The 20,218-nt window shown below is 41.4% G+C and overlaps 1 protein-coding gene across 5 annotated transcripts in view; it reads right to left on the reverse strand.

The window, feature by feature from the left end:
- The window catches only part of LOC121434739 (peroxisomal carnitine O-octanoyltransferase), a 38,636-nt gene that overhangs the window by 12,867 nt on the left and 5,551 nt on the right, over positions 1-20,218 (reverse strand). For all 5 annotated transcript variants that reach the window (XM_041633677.1, XM_041633673.1, XM_041633678.1 and 2 more), the window contains 7 exons: positions 13,606-13,730; positions 11,006-11,187; positions 10,212-10,336; positions 6,615-6,723; positions 4,013-4,106; positions 2,302-2,427; positions 797-898 (listed from right to left, as the gene is read on the reverse strand). In XM_041633677.1, coding sequence (XP_041489611.1) covers positions 797-898; positions 2,302-2,427; positions 4,013-4,106; positions 6,615-6,723; positions 10,212-10,336; positions 11,006-11,187; positions 13,606-13,730 — 863 coding nt within the window. The remainder of the gene's footprint in view (positions 1-796; positions 899-2,301; positions 2,428-4,012; positions 4,107-6,614; positions 6,724-10,211; positions 10,337-11,005; positions 11,188-13,605; positions 13,731-20,218) is intronic.

The following is a 20,218-nucleotide window of genomic DNA, read 5'->3' on the forward strand; positions in this document are numbered from 1 at the left end:
GGTTTACAGATTTCTCAAATGGAAGACAGAGCTGGCCAAGTGCATTCATTGGAAAAGAAAAAGAAAAACAAGGGAAACAGGGTTTTTGTTTTGTTTTGTTGGTAGCCATTTCTAGACATTCTACTGTGTCCCAAATAACCTGCCATTTAGGGAAACAGTCATGTAGTCTTTTCCTTAAACACAGAACATCTATACAATAGCAAATGGTATCTTTCAACTTAGGGTGTGAATTTTAGCAAGAAAATAGATTTTCAAATTTTTCACTGTTTTCTGAAAATACTTTTTCTTTTCCTTTTGAGATTATATTATCCTAGCATTTTCCCCTTCCAAACCCTCCACAGACCCCTCATGCTGTCTCTGAAATTCACAGCCTCTTTTCTCATGTGCTGTTATGTGCATATATGCACAGGTATATACATATATATATATATATATATATATATATATATATTTCTAAATATAACCTGCTCAGCCTGTGTAATGTTACTTATATGTTTTCAGGGATGACCATTTGGTACCACACAATCAGCTGCTGTGCTCTTCCCAGGGAGAGCTATCTGATAACAGTAGGTTTTAAGATATTACACTGCAAAGAAAAATCACATTCAAAATCCTTTTTGCATGCTCCAAATGGTTAGCCTACAGCAGAAGGAAGAACTTGACCTATGTTCTGCTTTCACTGACTAGTCAGACCTAAACCTTTTACTACAATGAGGTAAGACTAAAAGAAGTATGATACAGGTATTGGTAGTTAACTTAAGAAAGTGGTCCAGCACCCTAGAAACAGCATACTCACATCGCAACAACAGCCAAACACTCCATTAGCGAAGGAAACCAAGTTATAGGACTTGTCACCCCAGCGTACTCCTGGGTCTCCAGCAAGAAGCATTTCCAAGACCTAAAACACATTTTATTTTTTTCTAATTAAAAGTGTTTTGCATAAGTTTGCAAGTAGACTTAAGATTACATATTTCACTTTTTATTTTTAAGTCAACTGAGTTTAATAAAATGGCAGTTTTGTTAAGATTCAGAGAAACCCTGTCTCAAAACAAAAGATTCAACAGATACAGATAATAATTCTGGGTCTGACTCTGGCTACTTTTTAAACCTCAAGTTATGAAAATCTATCCAGAAAATAGAATGCTAAAACATTATTCATTAATGTTCCCAGAACATCCATATACTTGAAAGAAAAAGCATTTCAAAACTTAGGTAGTATAGGAAGCCTAATAAGTTCAGAGTACATGTTTTAACAATTCACATGACACTGAGACCATTTCTTTCCAAACTGTAGATTCTGGCACACTAATAAGTCATGAAACAATTACAGCAGCATAAAATAATATTCCTTACAAACAATAAAACAGAATAGAAATAGAGTACATGACAGATAGTAAAAGTACTCATTGTTTTGTGAAACTTCAGTTACATGTGTGTGTGTGCAGAGGGGTGTGTGTCTGTGTGTGCATGTATATTTAATTATAGCGGGCTAAATCTGTTTCCAAGTACAGACTATGGTTTGAACAACATTGAATTATTCCTTAAATGGTACTTCAGCAATTTCCTCCTGTCTGAAATAAAAATTGGTTTCTTACTACAAGATTTTAAATCCTGGATTAGTTCCCCTATAATTTAATACAGATGAATATATGATGAAATAACAGGTTCTTTCAAAGGCTTTACTAATGTGGTTGACTACGCTTCCTAGAAGGTAAAGGCATTATCCAGGGTTGGGAAATAAAAAATATAAACAAGCCACATTATCCATAAACTAGAAGGTAAAGGCATTATCCAGGATTGGGAAATAAAAAATATAAACAAGCCACATTATCCATGAACTTAAACACTTGAACAGTATGTTCAATAAAACTGAATGATATAATCAATTGCTTGCAAGGGTGATATAATTCCGAATGTGTGCTACATACAATTCCTAACTGATGTGGTACACTGGTGTGAATTACAGGTAGAGTCATACATCACCTTTGTAAAGAGACGTTAATTTGCCTCAATGTTCTATGCAAATATTCTATGTATGCGATTGATGAAAAGAGTAGAAAACACTGACATGCATGCAAATAGCCACACTTCTTTAAACAAGGTCCAAAATACATCTAAACAGACTTAAACATCAAGTATTTACAGTGCTCTATTCACTATGCATGAGATTTGGTTTAGCACACAATGTAGTTCATAACTGAGAAAAATTCTAAGACCCCAATTTAAAAAAAAAAAATCTCATGTTCAACAGATAATAAGAATCCTCCAGAAAACTGCATAGAAAGGTAACAGAACAATTACCTGAGAAAAGTCTTCTGGGGTTACATGTGGACTAGTGTCTTCCATGGAATACACGAATAAACTGGCTTGAATTTTTTCTAATAAAGTCAAGTTTTCTGAGTCAAGACCAATCAGATATTCTCTAGCCTAAAGAGCAGGGAGATAAATGGATATTCAATTTAAATACTACACATGCAGAAAATATCAAGAGTTTGTTAGAGAAAGTCTATTAAGAACAGCACAAGATTGCAGTAAACCCAGAGACTCACAGTTGCAGTGTTCAGAGCCTGAGAGACTTCGGAGCGCTCAGCCCTGAGTGGGATGTCGCTGTCACCCCCACTTGAGGCTCAGGGATTTATGCAGAAGGGGGTGGTGGTGGGAGGACTCGAAGAGCTAGCAGTGGTGGACAGTTTGAAGGAAGCGGCATTTTCCAGACACATCAGGGCATAGAGGGTACACATGACCTCACAGAGAGGGGGACAGCAGTCACATGACCTGCCCAGGCTCACAGACACAGGCTCAACCTGGTGACAATTGGTTGTGAAGGCCCAGTGCTCACAAATGACAGCTGCTGGAGACAGAAAGTCAGGTTCCTTCTATGGAACAAGGCAGCCTGGCTCCAGGCAGGCCTCATGCTTAGAAGCAGCTAGTCAACACAATCTGACTCCAAGCTAGTAGTGGAGAAAGAGCTAGTCAACACAATCTGACTCCAGGCTGGTAGTGAAGAAACAGCTAGTCAACACAATCTGACTCCAAGCTAGTAGTGAAACAGCTAGTCAACACAATCTGACTCTGGGCTAGTAGTGAAACAGCTAGTCAACACAATCTGACTCCGGGCTAGTAGTGGAGAAAGAGCTAGTCAACACAATCTGACTCCAAGCTAGTAGTGGAGAAGCAGCTAGTCAACACAATCTGACTCCGGGCTGGTAGTGGAGAAAGAGCTAGTCAACACAGTCTGACTCCGGGCTAGTAGTGGAGAAAGCTAGTCAACACAATCTGACTCCGGGCTAGTAGTGGAGAAAGAGCTAGTCAACACAATCTGACTCCGGGCTGGTAGTGGAGAAAGAGCTAGTCAACACAATCTGACTCCGGGCTAGTAGTGGAGAAAGAGCTAGTCAACACAATCTGACTCCGGGCTGGTAGTGGAGAAAGAGCTAGTCAACACAATCTGACTCCGGGCTGGTAGTGGAGAAAGAGCTAGTCAACACTGTCTGACTCCGGGCTAGTAGTGGAGAAAGAGCTAGTCAACACAATCTGACTCCAGGCTAGTAGTGGAGAAAGAGCTAGTCAACACAATCTGACTCCGGGCTGGTAGTGGAGAAAGAGCTAGTCAACACAATCTGACTCCAGGCTAGTAGTGGAGAAAGAGCTAGTCAACACAATCTGACTCCGGGCTGGTAGTGGAGAAAGAGCTAGTCAACACAATCTGACTCCGGGCTGGTAGTGGAGAAAGAGCTAGTCAACACAATCTGACTCCAGGCTAGTAGTGGAGAAAGAGCTAGTCAACACAATCTGACTCCGGGCTGGTAGTGGAGAAAGAGCTAGTCAACACAATCTGACTCCGGGCCGGTAGTGGCTTTTCTGGTTTTTAAGAGAAAACATGAAGTTTGGTGGGCAGAAAGGGAAGGAGGATCTGGGAGCAGCTGCCTGATAAAAATATACTATTTAGAATTCTCAACAAATAAAGACAGAAAATAAATTAGCACATGGAAAGAATAATATAAATTATTACCTTTGCCCATCGTGTTCGCTCCTCACTAGTTAGTGCTGCTACACTGGGCCCAACAGGTTCACTACAGCATTTCTGGTGGATATACGTCAGTTGTCTTAGGGAAGATTTAAAAAAGCATCTCAGAAAGAGCATGGACAGGACACATAGGAATTACAGAAGTCTTTACACACACACACACATATATATATATATATGTTATATGTGTGTGTGTGTGTGTTTAAAAAGTGATTATATATTTTACTTACACAAAAAGTATATTGGAGAATAATTTATATTTAAAAATAAGCATAGACGATATCATTTACTGAAAACATGCATTTCCAGGTAATTTATTTATCAGATAAATAAATACCAGTTTCCTCTGTTTATTTGTATCTGCGACACTGGCCAAGAAATACTTTCCTTGCAACAAAAATTTCTCTTTCTTGTCTTTCTTCTTCTTCTTTTTTTTTTTTCCAAGACAGGGATTCTGTGTGCTGTCCTGGCTCGCTCTGTAGACCAGGCTGGCCTCAAACACAGGAGACCCACCTGTCTCTCCCTCCTTGCACCACCGCCCCGCTGGCTTTCAGCTTTATCTTGAAACTAAAGATATTCTATGAGCGCATGAGGATTTCTTCATAAAACACTTGTCTTGCCTCTTTCTGCTCACTTAGAGAAAAAAAATAAAAATACAAAAATAGAGTTCATGTGGCAAAGTTTAATAAGCTGATTGCATTCAAATTAAAGGATTATCAAAAAATTGCTCAATAGAGCAGAAGACCAAATCAGCCTCTTGTGTGTAGAACACACACATCCAATCAAGAGCTCCTGTGTAGAGAACTACAGCATCCACCTATCAGTTAGGGTGCTTTTCAAGAGCTCCTGTGCAGAGAACTACAGCATCCACCTATCAGTTAGGGTGCTTTTCAAGAGCTCCTGTGCAGAGAACTACAGCATCCACCTATCAGTTAGGGTGCTTTTTAGTAGGACTGTGCCGACCACCCATCCTCATCTTTTCTGAAGCTGAGTGCAATCTGCCCCAGGACTTGCCGAATCCTCCTGGGTATAACCCAGACTGCCAGGTCTCAGAGAAGGGATTTCCCAGTACAACAGCAGGTATGAAACTCTTCCTTTATAGCTTATGTCATTTTAGAGAATGGCAATTCTGGACATTCGTTTTTTTTTATTTTATTTTATTTTATTTTATTTTATTTTTTACTCAAGCTAGAGCTTGAAAGCAAAGGATATCCAATAAAGCAGTCTGAGACAGACTCCTCAGATATCCCAGGGGGTCAGGAGCTGGCTACAGCCAGGATGATCTTGAACACCTTAATCCCTGATCCTCTTGCTGGAATGACAGGCCGGTGCTAGCACTACAGTTTTAGAATGTAGACAGGAGGAAAACAAGGCACAAAGGTTTAAATAGGATGGGTAGGGAATGCAAGATGGCTGGTTAACTAAAACAAATGTGTGTGTGTGTGTGTGTGTGTGTGTGAACAATTTAAGAAACAGAGGTCATTGAAAAAGAGCAAAGCAGAAGTATTGTCCACCTGGGAAGGGGTGGAGAGAGAAAAGGGAAAATGACATAATTGTATCTTAATTAAAAAAAAATAATAATAAAGCTATTTTTAAAAGCAGGTATGAAAAAGCCATAGAACCCTACTATCTTCTAACCAAATTAAAACATAAAAATGAACTTGAAGGAAGATATCCCACAGGCTACATAATGCTGGTTTTAGAAGCAACAGGTCACTGACTAAAAGTCGCAGTGAGAGGTGTGGGGTACTTCCATAGGAGCTGTTGTCCAGGGAGCCCCAGAAAGCATCCCTCGACACCAAATAGTATAGTCTCCTGCTGTTCCTCTTGTTAGCTGTGCTGGACAGTTTTAGTTCAACTCAACACAGTTAGAGTCATTTGAGAGGAAGGAGCTGCAACTCAGAAAATGCCCCACCCAGACTGGCCGGTGGTGCATTTTCTTAATCAGTGATGGATATGGGAGACCCACTGTGGCTGGTGCCACTCCTTATCAGGTGGTCCTGGGTCCTATAAGAACAGGCTGAGGAAGCCACGAGGAGCAAGCCAGTAAGCAGGGCTCCTCCATGGCCTCTGCATCAGTTCCTGCCTCCAGGCTCCTGCCTTGAGTACCCTTCATAAAGGACTATGATCAGGACATACCAGCTGAAATAAACTCCTTTCCCCAGAATTGCTTTTGCTTGTATTGTTTTATTATAGCACAGAAACCCTAACCAAGACAGTTACCAACCAGAACCAAGTAAGATCCTTAGCTAAAAACATGGTGTCTCTTTACAGCAACAGAACGGTAAGTCATGAAGACAGCTGACTTCTGACAGAGTCTCAGAGAAGGGAACTGTGGCCTTTACTTGTGTGCCCACTGCTGAGCCCAGACAGCCCCGGTCAAACTCACTGCGTCAACAAAACAAAAAGCCATGGATATGAAAGAGAGCTGTACGGAAAAGGAGAGCTGACAGGGAGGCAAGGAGAGAAGTAAAAGGAAGGGGAAAATAATAGGAATACATTCTATGTGTGTATAAAATTGTCAAAGAACAAAATTAAGTAATTAAAATGCAAAATGTATAATTCATTTAAAATGTAGTTTAAAAACCTGAGAAGCTCTGGTGGGGTGATCAAAGTCCCTTCATGCAATACATCAAATACAAAAGCTCGGCCACGACACAGCACAGCAATGTGGGATGGACAATGCCCTTCACTCTCTGGAAAAAGACACAGAAAACATAAGACTCAATAAAGCTGCGTTCAGCCAACAGAATATAATTCTTTTAATATGTGTGTGTGTGCGTGCGTGCATGTGTGTGGTATAAAATATATTACTTGGACAAAGTTCTCATGGAGGAGGGAAGATGAGGAGAATCTTTAATAACATGAAGCTATGCTCAGACAAGAGTAAATTTCAAAACGCTAAGAGAAAAAACTATGATTTGCTAAGGAAATGACAGATGTTTTAAGAGACAGGCAAGTTTAACTTGACTTTATAATGTAGACACTCGTTAACAATATATGATAGATCACTAAAATGATCAATATACAACTTTTAGGTTTATAATTATTTGATAAAAAACACAATTTATGAAAAGCTTCAAGGCTATACTTAAAGTCTACTGTGCCCAAAACCAAGTATGCTCCCTATAGCCACAAGGAAGAAATCACCAGTTAACAGAACTCCAGATTCTATGACATAAACACATACTCTTGAAAGTTATCCATGTGAATCTTGAAATCCTTGAGTTCCGAGTATTTGTGCTATAAGAACTTTTAAGTTTTCCTTAAGAGACAGGAATGGGAATGGAAAGGGATGGACACTTGAGGAAGTTTCTCATTGAGATTATTCCAATGTTAGTTTCTCATCAGATGATTTAATTTCTGACTACAGCTATTCCAGTCTGAACCGTGTAAATCCCTCCCCTCACTGCAAAGTGAAGGAGGGTGGAGCACTGGCAGGGGTTCAGCACTTGAATGGGGGACAGTTTAACTGCAGCACTCTCTAGCAAGGATTCCTCAGTGAGCCCTCAGGAGTGAATCCATTCTACCTTGACTAAAGGTCAGAGTTCAGATCCATTCTTGCTCCTTCAAGGTTCCATGACAGGATGTTTTGACCTCAGTGTGGCTACAGGATGTTTCGCCTAGAAAAGGGTATTTTGCTCTAAGGTGTGGTTACTTCATGTTTTGAGATGTAAGGAGGTAATTACATTTATTTGTTCTTTGTATCATGGTAAAGAAGCCTTTTGCTTCCCCTCCTTTTGAATTGGGGTGTACGGGCTATGAGAAACAAATCTGGGAGGATTCACTGGATGCCCCCCAATTCTATCTGTCATCTCTTGTCTATTTCTTTCTTAATCCTCAACCCTCTTCCCAGTATAGACGAATTAGTCAGGCAGGACCCCGAGAAAAGTTTTCAGTAGAAAAAAATCATTATGTTCCTGAGTGTCAGGGGAAGATGACGTATGTCCTCGTCTACGTCTGTCCTTGTCTCTAAGACAGGAAAGTGAAAGGGAGTAAAGACACACGGTACTACTGGAACAAAGGTAACTGCTTGGGATTCAGAATTCACTGCTTTTACATGATTTCTTGTATTTATCCACTGTTAGGAGAGACCATCTTTTGGTAACGTCGTTACTTTCTCTTATACCCAACTTCCTCAGTATCAAGGAGATAAATATTTTTGCTCCTCGGGTTATTTCCAAGTCATTTCTTCTCTGACCCCTTCAGACATCACCCCATCCTTTCATGGTTACCAGAAATACCCTTTATTACCAGCATCTACTGAAATCCTTTCCAAAATTCATAGCTTGACAAGAAAAAGAAAATAAACCGCATATCCACTTCTGATACCAAGTGTTAGCATTCAAGCACACATGGCACAGTGGGTCAACCCTCTGCCTCTGTGCATGGCAAGAAGTACCCTGACTGTTGCAGGTGCAAAGGTCCCTTTAAGAGACAAGCCCCGCCTACTCTCACTCTCTGAAGAGGCAAGCAGGTCTTTGCCTATCTCTTTCTCCCTTTCTCTCCCCCTCCCCTTACCCTTCTCTCAATAAACTCTGCCTGCATAGTGTATCTGTCTCCTGCCCACAGCCCTCACCTGCCAAGATCCCAACTTGCATCATATTCAAAACACCCATTTAATAAATAAATAGTTGGAAGAATGTGTGCCAGGAGTGTGGTCCTCCAAAACTAACTTCTCAGGACACGTGAAAAGAGATTTGAATGAAATGGGAAAATGAACCATGGAAGTTGTGCATAGTACAGACAGAAGGATCAGGAAGTATAAAGATATTAAGACAAAACTGAACTGGTTTGCTTAATACAAAAAGCCCAGGGAACCTTGAGCAGAGGTGAGGCTGAGGCCAGACCGGTTGTGACTCTCAGGGCTTCAGTGTTAAGCACGGTGGAAAGGAAGCCAGCAGGTGGTTTTACATAGTAAACAGGTAGCAGCAATGTCGTGTTTGTGCTCCAGCAAAGCTTGCCTGAGGATTAGAGGGGAGAGCTAAACTTTCCTTTTAGTATGAGCGGTAACACAGATTGGAGCAACCTACCAAAGCAAGAAAACTGGAAATGCAGAGGAGAAAGAGAGGATAATGAACGAACACGAGGAAGGGGATCTCACACCATTAGTAGCATCCTGAGGATCAGACAAGTTGGTTTTGTCAGTGGTTCTCTGTGCTTTGCTGGGGCCTCACAGGTGCTGACGAGGCTGTACCACAGCTTTTTCTTCATCTACTTTCCAAAAAGGAGTGCGAAGTGTACAAATGCGCTATAATATACGACCAAGAATTACCAAGGGACTTGAAACAACACACCGTTATGATTTAGGGTTTGCAGGATGAATCGGAAGCATGTTTCTCTATGCGAAATGAAGGTGCCGCTGTGTTCCTTCCAGAGGCTCTACAGATGCTATCCCTTCCTCAGCTCAGGAGTCCCCTTCTCCATCTTCAAAGCCATCAAGGGGAGATCACAATCTGTCTGTGCTGCCATCTCTGTTTTTCTCTAAGAACCCATACGATTCTCAGACTTGTGATTAGTTCAGCATAACCTCATCTCCAGGGCAACTGACAACCCTAACCTCCTTGCAGAGGACCGGGATGTGGCATCTCTAGATTATTCTTCTTATAGCTGCTGGTCAACCTCAGGTTAAAGAGCAATTTTTCTGTATTTGTGATGAATAAGAAAACAGTTCACTAGTTGAGAATAAGGCAGAAAGGCAAGAAACAGGCAAGAAAGAATAAACTGAGCATTATGTTATGGCCCCCATGAGAGGGAAGAACATAGCTGTGCAGAACAGTAAGGTCATGGACTGTACATCACAATGTGGAGGCAAAAACAGCCAAGGTGGGGTACTGACGGATATGGGTGCTCACGGTGATCCAAGTGATACAGAAACTGCAGCATGTGGGGTTAGTGTAAAGGGTTAGGTTAAGAGCTGACAGGAACTGGGCCATGTCTGCAGGAGAAAGGTTTTACTAAGGAATAGAATTTAAGGGAAATGAGGGGATAACATAGAACTAGAAGCTAAAGTCATCAAGAATATTACTGAGCTAGCAATGGAAGAAAGATAGTTTCACAGAAACTTTCTGATAAATATTATAAAACCCCAATTATTTCAAATAGTATATTAGAAATCATAGCAAAACTCCCCAAATCTCAAGACTTTTCAAAAAAATTATCTATGGTCTCTGTGTTTACTTACCAGTCCTAAAATAATTCATAATCGAATCTCTAGTGATTCCCGGAACCTTGCAGGTGGAAAACAACATCCGGAATTGGTTCATGTCTAGAGGAGTATTCCCAGATTTATGTGCAGGCAATTTTTCTCTATTAAAAAAGTATTTTGATTAAAAAAAAGTCATTGTTAAAACTCACTATCAGGCTATCTCAACTGTATCATTCTTCCACTGAATAACTGAGCTGGGTAGATACCATTTTCTTATTTCCCACAATGGGCAAACCTAAGCTCAGCCTATGCCAGGGTTCTTAGTGCCCTCACCTTCACAGGTCAGTGGTAGAGGAAGGTCATTGGTTAAATAAAGAAACTGCCTTGGCCCTGATAGGTTAAAATTTAGATAGGCGGAGTAAACAGAACAGAATGCTGGGAAGAAAAGGAAGTGAGCTCAGAGGCCATGCTCCCCTCTCCCGAGCAGACGCGATACAGCCAGCCACCAGGTCAGACATGCTGAATCTTTCCTGGTAAGACTGGTACTACACAGATTACTAAAAATGGGTTAGGCAAAATATGAGAATTAGCCCGTAAGAGGCTAGAGCTAGTGGGCCAAGCAGTGTTTAAATGAATACAGTTTGTGTGTTGTTATTTCGGGGCATAAGCTAGCTGGCAGCCAGGAGCCGGGAGGCAGGAACGCAACCCGCAACTCCCACAACAGCTCAGCCCGTGCCAGGGTCCTTAGGGCCCTCACCTTCACGGCTCAGCCCGTGTCCAGAGCCCTTATGTTCATGGCTCAGCCCGTGTTAGGGCCCTTACATTCTTACCTTCTTAGCAGCTGCCAGTAGTTCAAGTTATGCCAAAGAATTATACTTCCTCTTTCTAACTGTGTGCCTTCCTTCGCAGGCCAGTAGTGTTCAAAATGAGGACAAGGGCCCACAAAGTTCACGTTCAGCTGGGATGGCATACGCACATCCAGGTAGGCGACATTGAGCCACCACTCTTCCAGCTAAAAAATAAGAACATTGGTTCTTCAAAATAGAATATGTAAGTGCTAGCCAGTAAAGGAAGCATGCAATACTTGCTCCTTTTATTTTACGTCACTACAGACAGTGAAAGACCCACTGTATTGACCTCCCTTCCTTTCTATCCTCTCACTTTTGGAGCTGTAAACTACTAAATATGAGTTGGTTTAACTACACTATCAACAAGGTACTTAGGCAACTCCTAGAGTATAAAAGACATTCCCTGAAACCTCGCTTAACGATAACAGCCATTTATAATGCTCTTTGCCGAAGAGAAACTGAAATTCCAGTTAGAAGTGCAAGACCCTTCGGTGTGCTTCAAACGAACTCAGACTTTTCTCTGACAGTCCTTTTCTGTGTCCCCTTCACAGCACATAACTGGATTTCTTACCCGAGTAAAGAGATACCAGATCTTACCAGTTTACCTGGAGGTTTTTGCTTTTTTAAAATGATGGTACAAACTGTAGCTACTAACCCAGAAAGAGACCAGAGTAAAATGAATACAAGCAGAGCGACATCTTCTTTACCTTTTCCCCATTTTAGTTAAAATCGCCCGACTCAACATTGAGAACAAAGGAATCTGTAAGTAGGAATTATTTTTCATCAAAAGGATAAATGCCTTATATAAAAACCAGACACTTTCCTTTTAAAATTGTAAGTTACCATCATTAGTTTCCAGCTAAGGCAATGCTTTTTAATTAGGAAAAGTCACCCCCTAACTCACATTCTGAAAAGTGGTTGAGCTGAATCAGAGATGGAAGCTGATGGAGGTGGGTCATCTGTCTGTTGCTTTCATTGGTTAATTAATAAAGAAACTGCTTGGCCTTTGATAGGACAGCAGCTTAGATAGACGGAGTAGACAGAACAGAATGCTGGGAGAAAGAAGCTGAGTCAGTCAGTCACCATGATTCTCCCACCCGACACAGACGCAGGTTAAGATCTTTCCTGTTAAGGCTGGATAGGGGAGCACGGAAGCATAATTCTTAGTTAAGGGAGCCACCTTAGGGCTGGCAAGAGACTTGAACCTAGAGTGGCTCCCAGGAGCCCAAGGCGATGTCCCCAGTTAGTTCCTTGGGCAGATGAGGATAGGGAACCTGAAACGACCCTATCCTATAGCAATACTGACGAATATCTTGCATATCACCATAGAACCTTCAGCTGGTGATGGATGGAGATAGAGACAGAGACCCACACTGGAGCACTGGACTGAGCTCCCAAGGTCCCAATGAGGAGCAGAAGGAGGGAAAAGATGAGCAAGGAAGTCAGGACCACGAGGGGTGCACCCACCCACTGAGACAGTGGGGCTGATCTATTGGGAGCTCACCAAGGCCAGCTGGACTGTGACTGAAAAAGCATGGGATAAAACTGGACTCTCTGAACATGGCGATCAATGAGGGCTGATGAGAAGCCAAGGACAATGGCACTGGGTTTTGATCCTACTTCATGTTCTGGCTTTGTGGGAGCCTAGCCAGTTTGGATGTTCACCTTCCTAGACATGGACGGAGGGGGGAGGACCTTGGACTTTCCACAGGGCAGGGAACCCTGACTGCTCTTTGGACTGGAGAGGGAGGGGGAGAGGAGGGGGAGAAGGGTGGGAGGAGGGGGAGGGAAATGGGAGGCTGGGAGGTTGGGGAAACTTTTTTTTTCATTTTCTCAATAAAAATAAAAATAAAAATAATAATAAAAAAAAGATCTTTCCTGGTAAGCCACATCTCGTGGTGCTACACAGATTATTAAATATGGGTTAAAGCAAGATGTGAGAATTAGCCAGTAAGAGGCTAGAGCTAATGGGCCAAGCAGTGTTTAAAAGAATACAGTTTCCGTGTAATTATTTCGGGTATAAAGGTAGCCTGTGGCCGGGAGCCAGGGTGGCAGGAACGCAGCCCGCTGCTCCACACAACAGGAAGCTGCTGGCTAATGGAGACCTGGTGACCACAGCAGCTTCTCCTGCAGAAGTCGGAACTTCAGAATATGTCCAACTGGTTCCCACTTCTCCATCACCTGCTGTTTAAATCCACCTGCTTCAGAACCACACGGATGGGCAAGAGTATGGCTCAGTAGTAAAGAGCTTGCCCAGCATGTATAACTCTGGACTCTATGACAAATATTGGCCAAAACATATACCACACAGAGGAATTAAAATAAAGGTTTCTGGGTCTCATTTGGACTTACTGAGTCAAAAATTACTGATTCCCGGAAACCTGCATTTTAATACATTCTCAGGTAAGACAAAAGCTCACTTATAAAATAAATGCTCTCCAATGACATATATCATTCTTTTGTGACCATAATGACAATGACTCCAAGCATTTTATGCAATAATTTAAACAGGAAAGTTATATACATTTTAAATTTTTTAAATATCATGTTTCCAATTATAAGTATATAAATAAAATAAATACCCAGTTTCTTTTTCCTTTAGCCCTTTCAAGTAGTTTCTGATGCAATTTCTCACCAACTCCATTTTGAAACGTTCGAACTATTTCTTCAGTTTTCTTATATTCGTCTTCATTCGCAAACGGCTTTACTATAAAAAAGTGATTAATTATAAGTGTTCCCATATCACCTCACTCATTTTTATACAACTCTAAACATCACTAGCATACTGTAAGGTTTTAGTCTACAGCATGAAAAATGCAGTGCAAATGCAGAAATAAAACTGTAGATATTGTAGAATGGAGTCACAATATCTGATATTATCACCAAAGTACTCCTGATGACAGTTAAAGGGGCAAGCTGCCACATAGCTATTATGCAGTTGAAGGTAAGCCCGACTGAACCACAGGTAAGAGAAATTAAAGCCTTTACCTCTGCTGTTTAAATTAGAACCATGACTCTTACATAGGCAATGTAAAATATATTTAGGGTGCCTGAGAGCCAAAAAAACAGTTTTCTACTAAGGGGAAAAAAGGGAGGAAGAAAAGAAAAAGGGAAATACGAAGACCATCCAAATTTCCTAGTCCATGAAAATCAATTGTTTTAAAAATTAAAGTATATTAGAAACTAATAAGTTTTTTTGCTTCTTTAAAAAAATCTATCGAGCACAATGTAAAGTCCTATATAAAAATATTGTGTTCAGAGAGAAAATGTGAGTACTCTAGAAGGCAATAATCTGTGAATTTCAAAAAGGTTAGTGTTCCCAGAAGAAGGTAGACTTAAAAGAGGAGGAGAAAGTATACCTTTTTTTTTTTTTTAGCAAAAACCCATGTTAAAAACAAACATAAAGTATGAAGCAGAAGCAAGCAAGTGCACACTATTCCCCACCCCCAAAAAACCAATAATAAAAAAAGAACAGCATAACAGCATACATTTACACACACACACACACACACACACACACACACACACACACACCTGTTCCAGTTCCTATTTATCTCCACTCCCTCTAGAAACCCAGTAAAATGAGAGTAAAGCTATCTCAGGAGGAATACAGGGCAGGAGACGGCTCAGTGGTCGAGCTCACTGACTCAACCAGGGGTCCTGAATTGATTTCCTCACCCATATGGCTGCTCACAACCATTTAACAGAATCTGGTTTGCAGAAAGATACATAAAATACATTTAAAAAATCTAAACTAAGTAATAAAAGGGAATGAAATTGACAAACGAGACAGGGAGGCAGACAGACAGACCAGGGGTTGGTGGGCAGACATTTCAGAAACCCAGGAAACACGATGAGTCAGACAAGGTGGCAAACCTGTAGTGTCCCAACCACTGGCGAGCCGAGGCTGGAGGAGCTCAGGCCAACCTGGGCAATAAACTGGGACACTGTCAAAAAACCAAACCAAACAAACAAGAATAAACTGGAAAGAGATGACTGGCTTCGTGAAACAGAGAAAATATCTAAGGCCTGAGGAATAAAAGGTTACAGAAAATACAAGTGGGGTAAATGTAAGTCCATAAATAAGCCAATTCTGGTGGCAGAACCCAAGATTCAAGATTTAAGTCACAAGGTCCCCTAAAAAGGAAAAACAAAGGGTGAAATGAGACTGCCACGATGTCTCCCCCAAACCAGGAGAGACAGCCGTCCCACCCACACAAGGTTTGCCACGATGTCTCCCCCAAACCAGGAGAGACAGCCGTCCCACCCACACAAGGTTTGCCCAGTGCTAGGGAAAATCAAGTTGAAACATGAATCAGATAAAAACAAAAACCTGGATTTTGGTCCATACTAAAAATAAGGTATTATAGATCTTATTTTGAGGTATTATTCACAAAATTCAGGAAATGGAAATACTTAAGTATCTGTCAACTGATGAATAGAAAGAAATTATACTACGTATACATGGAAAAGCTATTCATTCGCCATTTAAAGAAAGAATGAAATACCGACACTACAACACAGATACAACTAGAAACGCTCAGTAACCAAGCCGACAACAGAAGCCAGCACCTTCTGCAACACTGATACATGGGGAGGGAAGTGCGAGAAGGATGTAGAAGGTTGATGGGGGAGCAAAATGAGAGAGAAATGAGAAGGTCTGGAATCCTGCTACGGACAGTATTTACATACTGAGTATCTCGGGAAGCAAGATTTTGAATGTTTTCAACATGATGAAATAATATTTGAAGAGACAGATGTTTGACCTACATTATATAATATACATATATTGAAATTACATAGTACCCAGCTAATATGTATATATTTTTGTTTCAAGGTAACAGCTTGAATTTAACTTAAATTTTTAAAAAGTTCAGTTATATGCTCAGCTTTCTCCCCGTCCCAAACTGATCAGTTCAGGAAAGAGTGGTGGAATTCAGGTGTGTGCTAATGAAATTACTAGGTCTCTGTCCTACACTCAACAGTAAGATCCACTAGTCACCAAGTCCAAACCATTCCCAGTGAGATTTTCAGAATCTCAATCACAAATGTGAATGCCCAAGGATGGGCAGGTGTAGTGGAGACCAATCCTCGGGGTATAACATCAACATGGCCATACCATTTTAATCATAGCACTGAGTCTACATTTACGAAACCTTCACAGAATTTTGTCTGTGGCCCTCCTGCCTTCATAGGGTCACTGGGCTCCCATGTGATCTCAGAAGGAAATGCTGGAGTATTTAGACAGTAGAGGGTTTACTGAAGGCAGAGAGTCCAGCTCTCCGGCTTGCAGGAGGAGGTAGGAGTTCTCAATGACTTGACTGTTTTGAAGTCACCCATACTCTTGTAAACAAGCCTAATAAACTCCTTGGTTTACCAAACTGGACTCCAGCGGAATTATTCTTTTGGTCTGTTGTTGGTGCCTTATCTAGGGTTAATGAACAACTAGTTGCTTTTGTCTCCTTGGAAAAGTTAACACATTTGATGCTCAGACAGACACAACAGAGGTAAAGAAAGGCGGCTTAGGGCCCAGCTGCAATGGGAAGGAAACGTGGACTAAATCAAGCTGACAGGAGAGGAGCTGCACAGCAAGTCTGACACCGGAGTCTCCTTGCAGGGAAGGCTGTGTCTCCCTGCTGTGGGAGCGACTGATTACCCCGGCTCTAGGCGATAGATAATACGCACAGCTGAGACTACCTGTCCCCAGGAAAGAACTGCACAGAAGGGAAGAATGACAACGAGAAAAAAATACATGCGGGTGGCACTCATTCTCCATGATAGCCTCTGATCTGGCAACTAAACCAGACAACATGGGAATGACATGAAGTACTGGCTCATGAATGACAAAAGAAATTTAAAAGGGAAGGACATGACTGCTCCTAGGTATGGTAGGGAAGAAAGTTTATTGCAGTTAACAATTGTTGGGATGGGGCTGGAGAGATGGCTCAGAGGTTAAGAGCATTGCCTGCTCTTCCAAAGGTCCTGAGTTCAATTCCCAGCAACCACATGGTGGCTCACAACCATCTGTAATGAGGTCTGGTGCCCTCTTCTGGCCTGCAGGCATGCACACAGACAGAATATTGTATACATAATAAATAAATAAATATTTTTTTTAAAAAAAGAATTGTTGGTATGGATGGTAATGCCTTCAGAAGTTCCTCTATTGTATAGGCTTGTTTTGGCTAACCTGGGCTTTTCGGTTTCCCATATGAAGTTGATTATTGTTCTTTCAAAGTCTGTGAAGAACTGTGTTGGGATTTTGATGGGGATTTCATTAAATCTATAGAATGCTTTTGGTAGGATTGCCATTTTTACTATGTTGATCCTTCCTATCCAAGAGCATGGAAGATCTTTCCATTTTCTGGTATATTCTTCAATTTCTTTCTTCAAAGACTTAAAAGTTCTTGTCAAATAGATCTTTCACTTCCTTGGTTAGTGTAACCCCAAGATATTTTATGTTCTTTGTGGCTACTGTGAAAGGTGATGTTTCTCTGATTTCCCTCTCAGCATCTTTATCCTTTGTGTATAGGAGGGCTACTGGTTTTTTGGAGTTGACCTTGTATCCTGCCACTTCACTGAAGGTATTTATCAGCTGTAGGGGGTCAAATGGCCAAAAGATACTTAAGGACATGTTCAACTTCCTTAGCTATCAGGGAAATGCAAATCAAAACAACTCTGAGATACCATCTGATATCTGTCAGAATGGCTAAGATCAAAAACACTAATGATAGCTTATGCTGGAGAGGATGTGGAGTAAGGGGAACACTCATCCATTGCTGGTGGGAATGCAAACTTGTGCAACCAGTTTAAAAATCAGTGTGGTGGTTTCTCAGAAAACTGGGAACTAACCTCCCTCAGGATCCACCAATACCACTCTTGGGAATATACCCAAGAGATGCCCAATCATACTACAAAAGCATTTGTTCAACTATGTTCATAGTAGTATTATTTGTAATAGCCAGAACCTGGAAACAACCTAGATGTCCCTCAACCAAAGAATGAATAAAGAAAGTGTGGCACATTTACATATTAGAGTACTACTCAGCGGTAAAAAACAATGACATTTTGAATTTTACACGCAAATGGATGGAATTAGAAAACACTATCCTGACTGAGGTAACCAGACCCAAAAAGATGAATATGGTATGTACTCACCCATAAGTGGATACTAGCCATAAACAAAGGACATTGAGCCTATAGTTCATGATCCTAGAGAAGCTAAGTAATAGGTGAACCCAAAGAAAAACAAATACAGACCCACCTAGAAATTGGAAACAGACAAGATCGCCTGACAAAATTGGGAGCATGAGGGCAGGAGGAGAAGGAAAGAGAGAAGGGAAGGGTTGAGGAGAACTTGAGGGAATGGGATAGCAGAGATGGAGGAAGGACAGATATGAGAGCAAGGAAAGTGATATCTTGATTGAGGGAGCCATTATGGGGTTAGCAAGAAACATGGCTCTAGAAAAATGTTCAGGAATCTACAAGGACGACCCCAGCTAAGACTCTAAGCAATAGTGGAAAGGGTTCCTGAACTGGCCTTGCCCTGTAATCAGACTGATGATTATCTTAAATATCACCATAGAACCTCCATCCAACAACAGATGGGAACAGAGGCAATGACCCACATCAGAGCACTGGACTGAGCTCCCAAGGTCCAGTTGAAGAGTGGGAGGAATGAGAATATGAGCAAAGAGGTCAAGACCATGAGGGGTTCACCCACTGAAACAGTCTACCTGAGCTAAGGGAGCTCACCAACTCCAGCTGGACTGGGAAGGAACAAGCATAGGACCAAACTAGTCCCTCTGAATGTGGTTGACAGTTGCATGGCTGGGGCAGACTGGGGGCCACTGGCAGTGACACTGGAATTTGTCTCTACTGCATGTACTGGCTTTTTGGAATCCTATTCTCCTATTTTGGGGATGTATACCTTGCTCAGCCTAGATGTAGTGGGGAGGGCCTTGTACTTTTTACAGGGCAGGGTGCCTTACCCTCTCTTAGGATTGGAGGGGGTTGGTATGAGAGGGTATGTGGAGGGAATGGCAGAAGGGGAGGGAGTGGGAATTTGAATTAGTATTTTTTTAAAAAAAATAATAAAACAGAATTGTTGGGATGGTTGCAGGGTTTTACTGTTTTGTTGAGTCCAATAATGAATCGTGAGTTTTATAAGGTAAGAAAGAATCTAATTTACCTGAGTGAATTAGAATGGAAAGTAAATTGGGGTTATAAAGTGCCACAGGGGGAATTTAAAAAGAAAAGAAAGAGAAAAGGGGACCTGTCTGGGTCACTCAAATGAAGTAAAGGGCACAGGAACAAAAGGCCAGGAGAAGCTGCAACCAAAATGAAGACCACTCTAGGAGACCATGTAGGAACCTGGGCTTTTGCACACTACGTAATATACACAGTATGAGGGGATAGAGTACACACGGAATCAAAGGATGCAGAGGGGATGGGGATGGGGTGGGAGAAAGGAGGTAGAGAGGTATGTTAGCCAAAACTAAGGATTTATGAAACTCACTAATTTGTGACATAATCAAAAATACATTAAAAGGGGGGGGCAGGTTGTACAAAGGTGCCCTATATTAGCAAACAATGCTGTTCCCTTCATTTTCTCTTTGTTTTCAAAAGTATCAGGTGCTTTGAACTCTTGAGCCAGGGATGAGTTCCCTTCCTGTGAGTTACTGTTCAGAGAGGCACCAAAAACAACACAGACTACAGGCTATTGCTGTTGTTCTCTGTTGCCCACAGTGGCTAGATCAGCCGTTCTCAGCCCCATGGGCTGCAACCCCTTTAGGATCAAACAACCCTTTCATTGGGGTCACAAAATCAGATATTCTGCATATCAGATATTTACATTAGGATTCATAACAACAGCAAAATCAGTTATAAAGAAGCAAGGAAAATCATTTTATGGTTGGGAGTTAGAACAACATGAAGAACTATTAAAAAGTCACGGCATCAGAAGGTTGAGAACCACTAGTCTAGAGGATAAGACCTTATTGCTAAAGACATCACACACATTTTGGTAGCTGGCCACAGAGAAATCAATGAACTAACCAGAAAACCGTCACTGCTCGCTGGCTTGCATACTGCTGGAAGGTACTACAGAGTCTGATGGTGCATAAACGACATCAAAGTGTATCCAGTGCTGGGAGCTGCATGCTACACTACCAACCTTAAGAAAACATTGTAACCACT

Source organism: Microtus oregoni, unplaced genomic scaffold (genome assembly GCF_018167655.1).
Source record: "Microtus oregoni isolate MIOR12 unplaced genomic scaffold, Mior012 000044F_ref0000062, whole genome shotgun sequence".
Taxonomy (NCBI): domain Eukaryota; kingdom Metazoa; phylum Chordata; class Mammalia; order Rodentia; family Cricetidae; genus Microtus; species Microtus oregoni.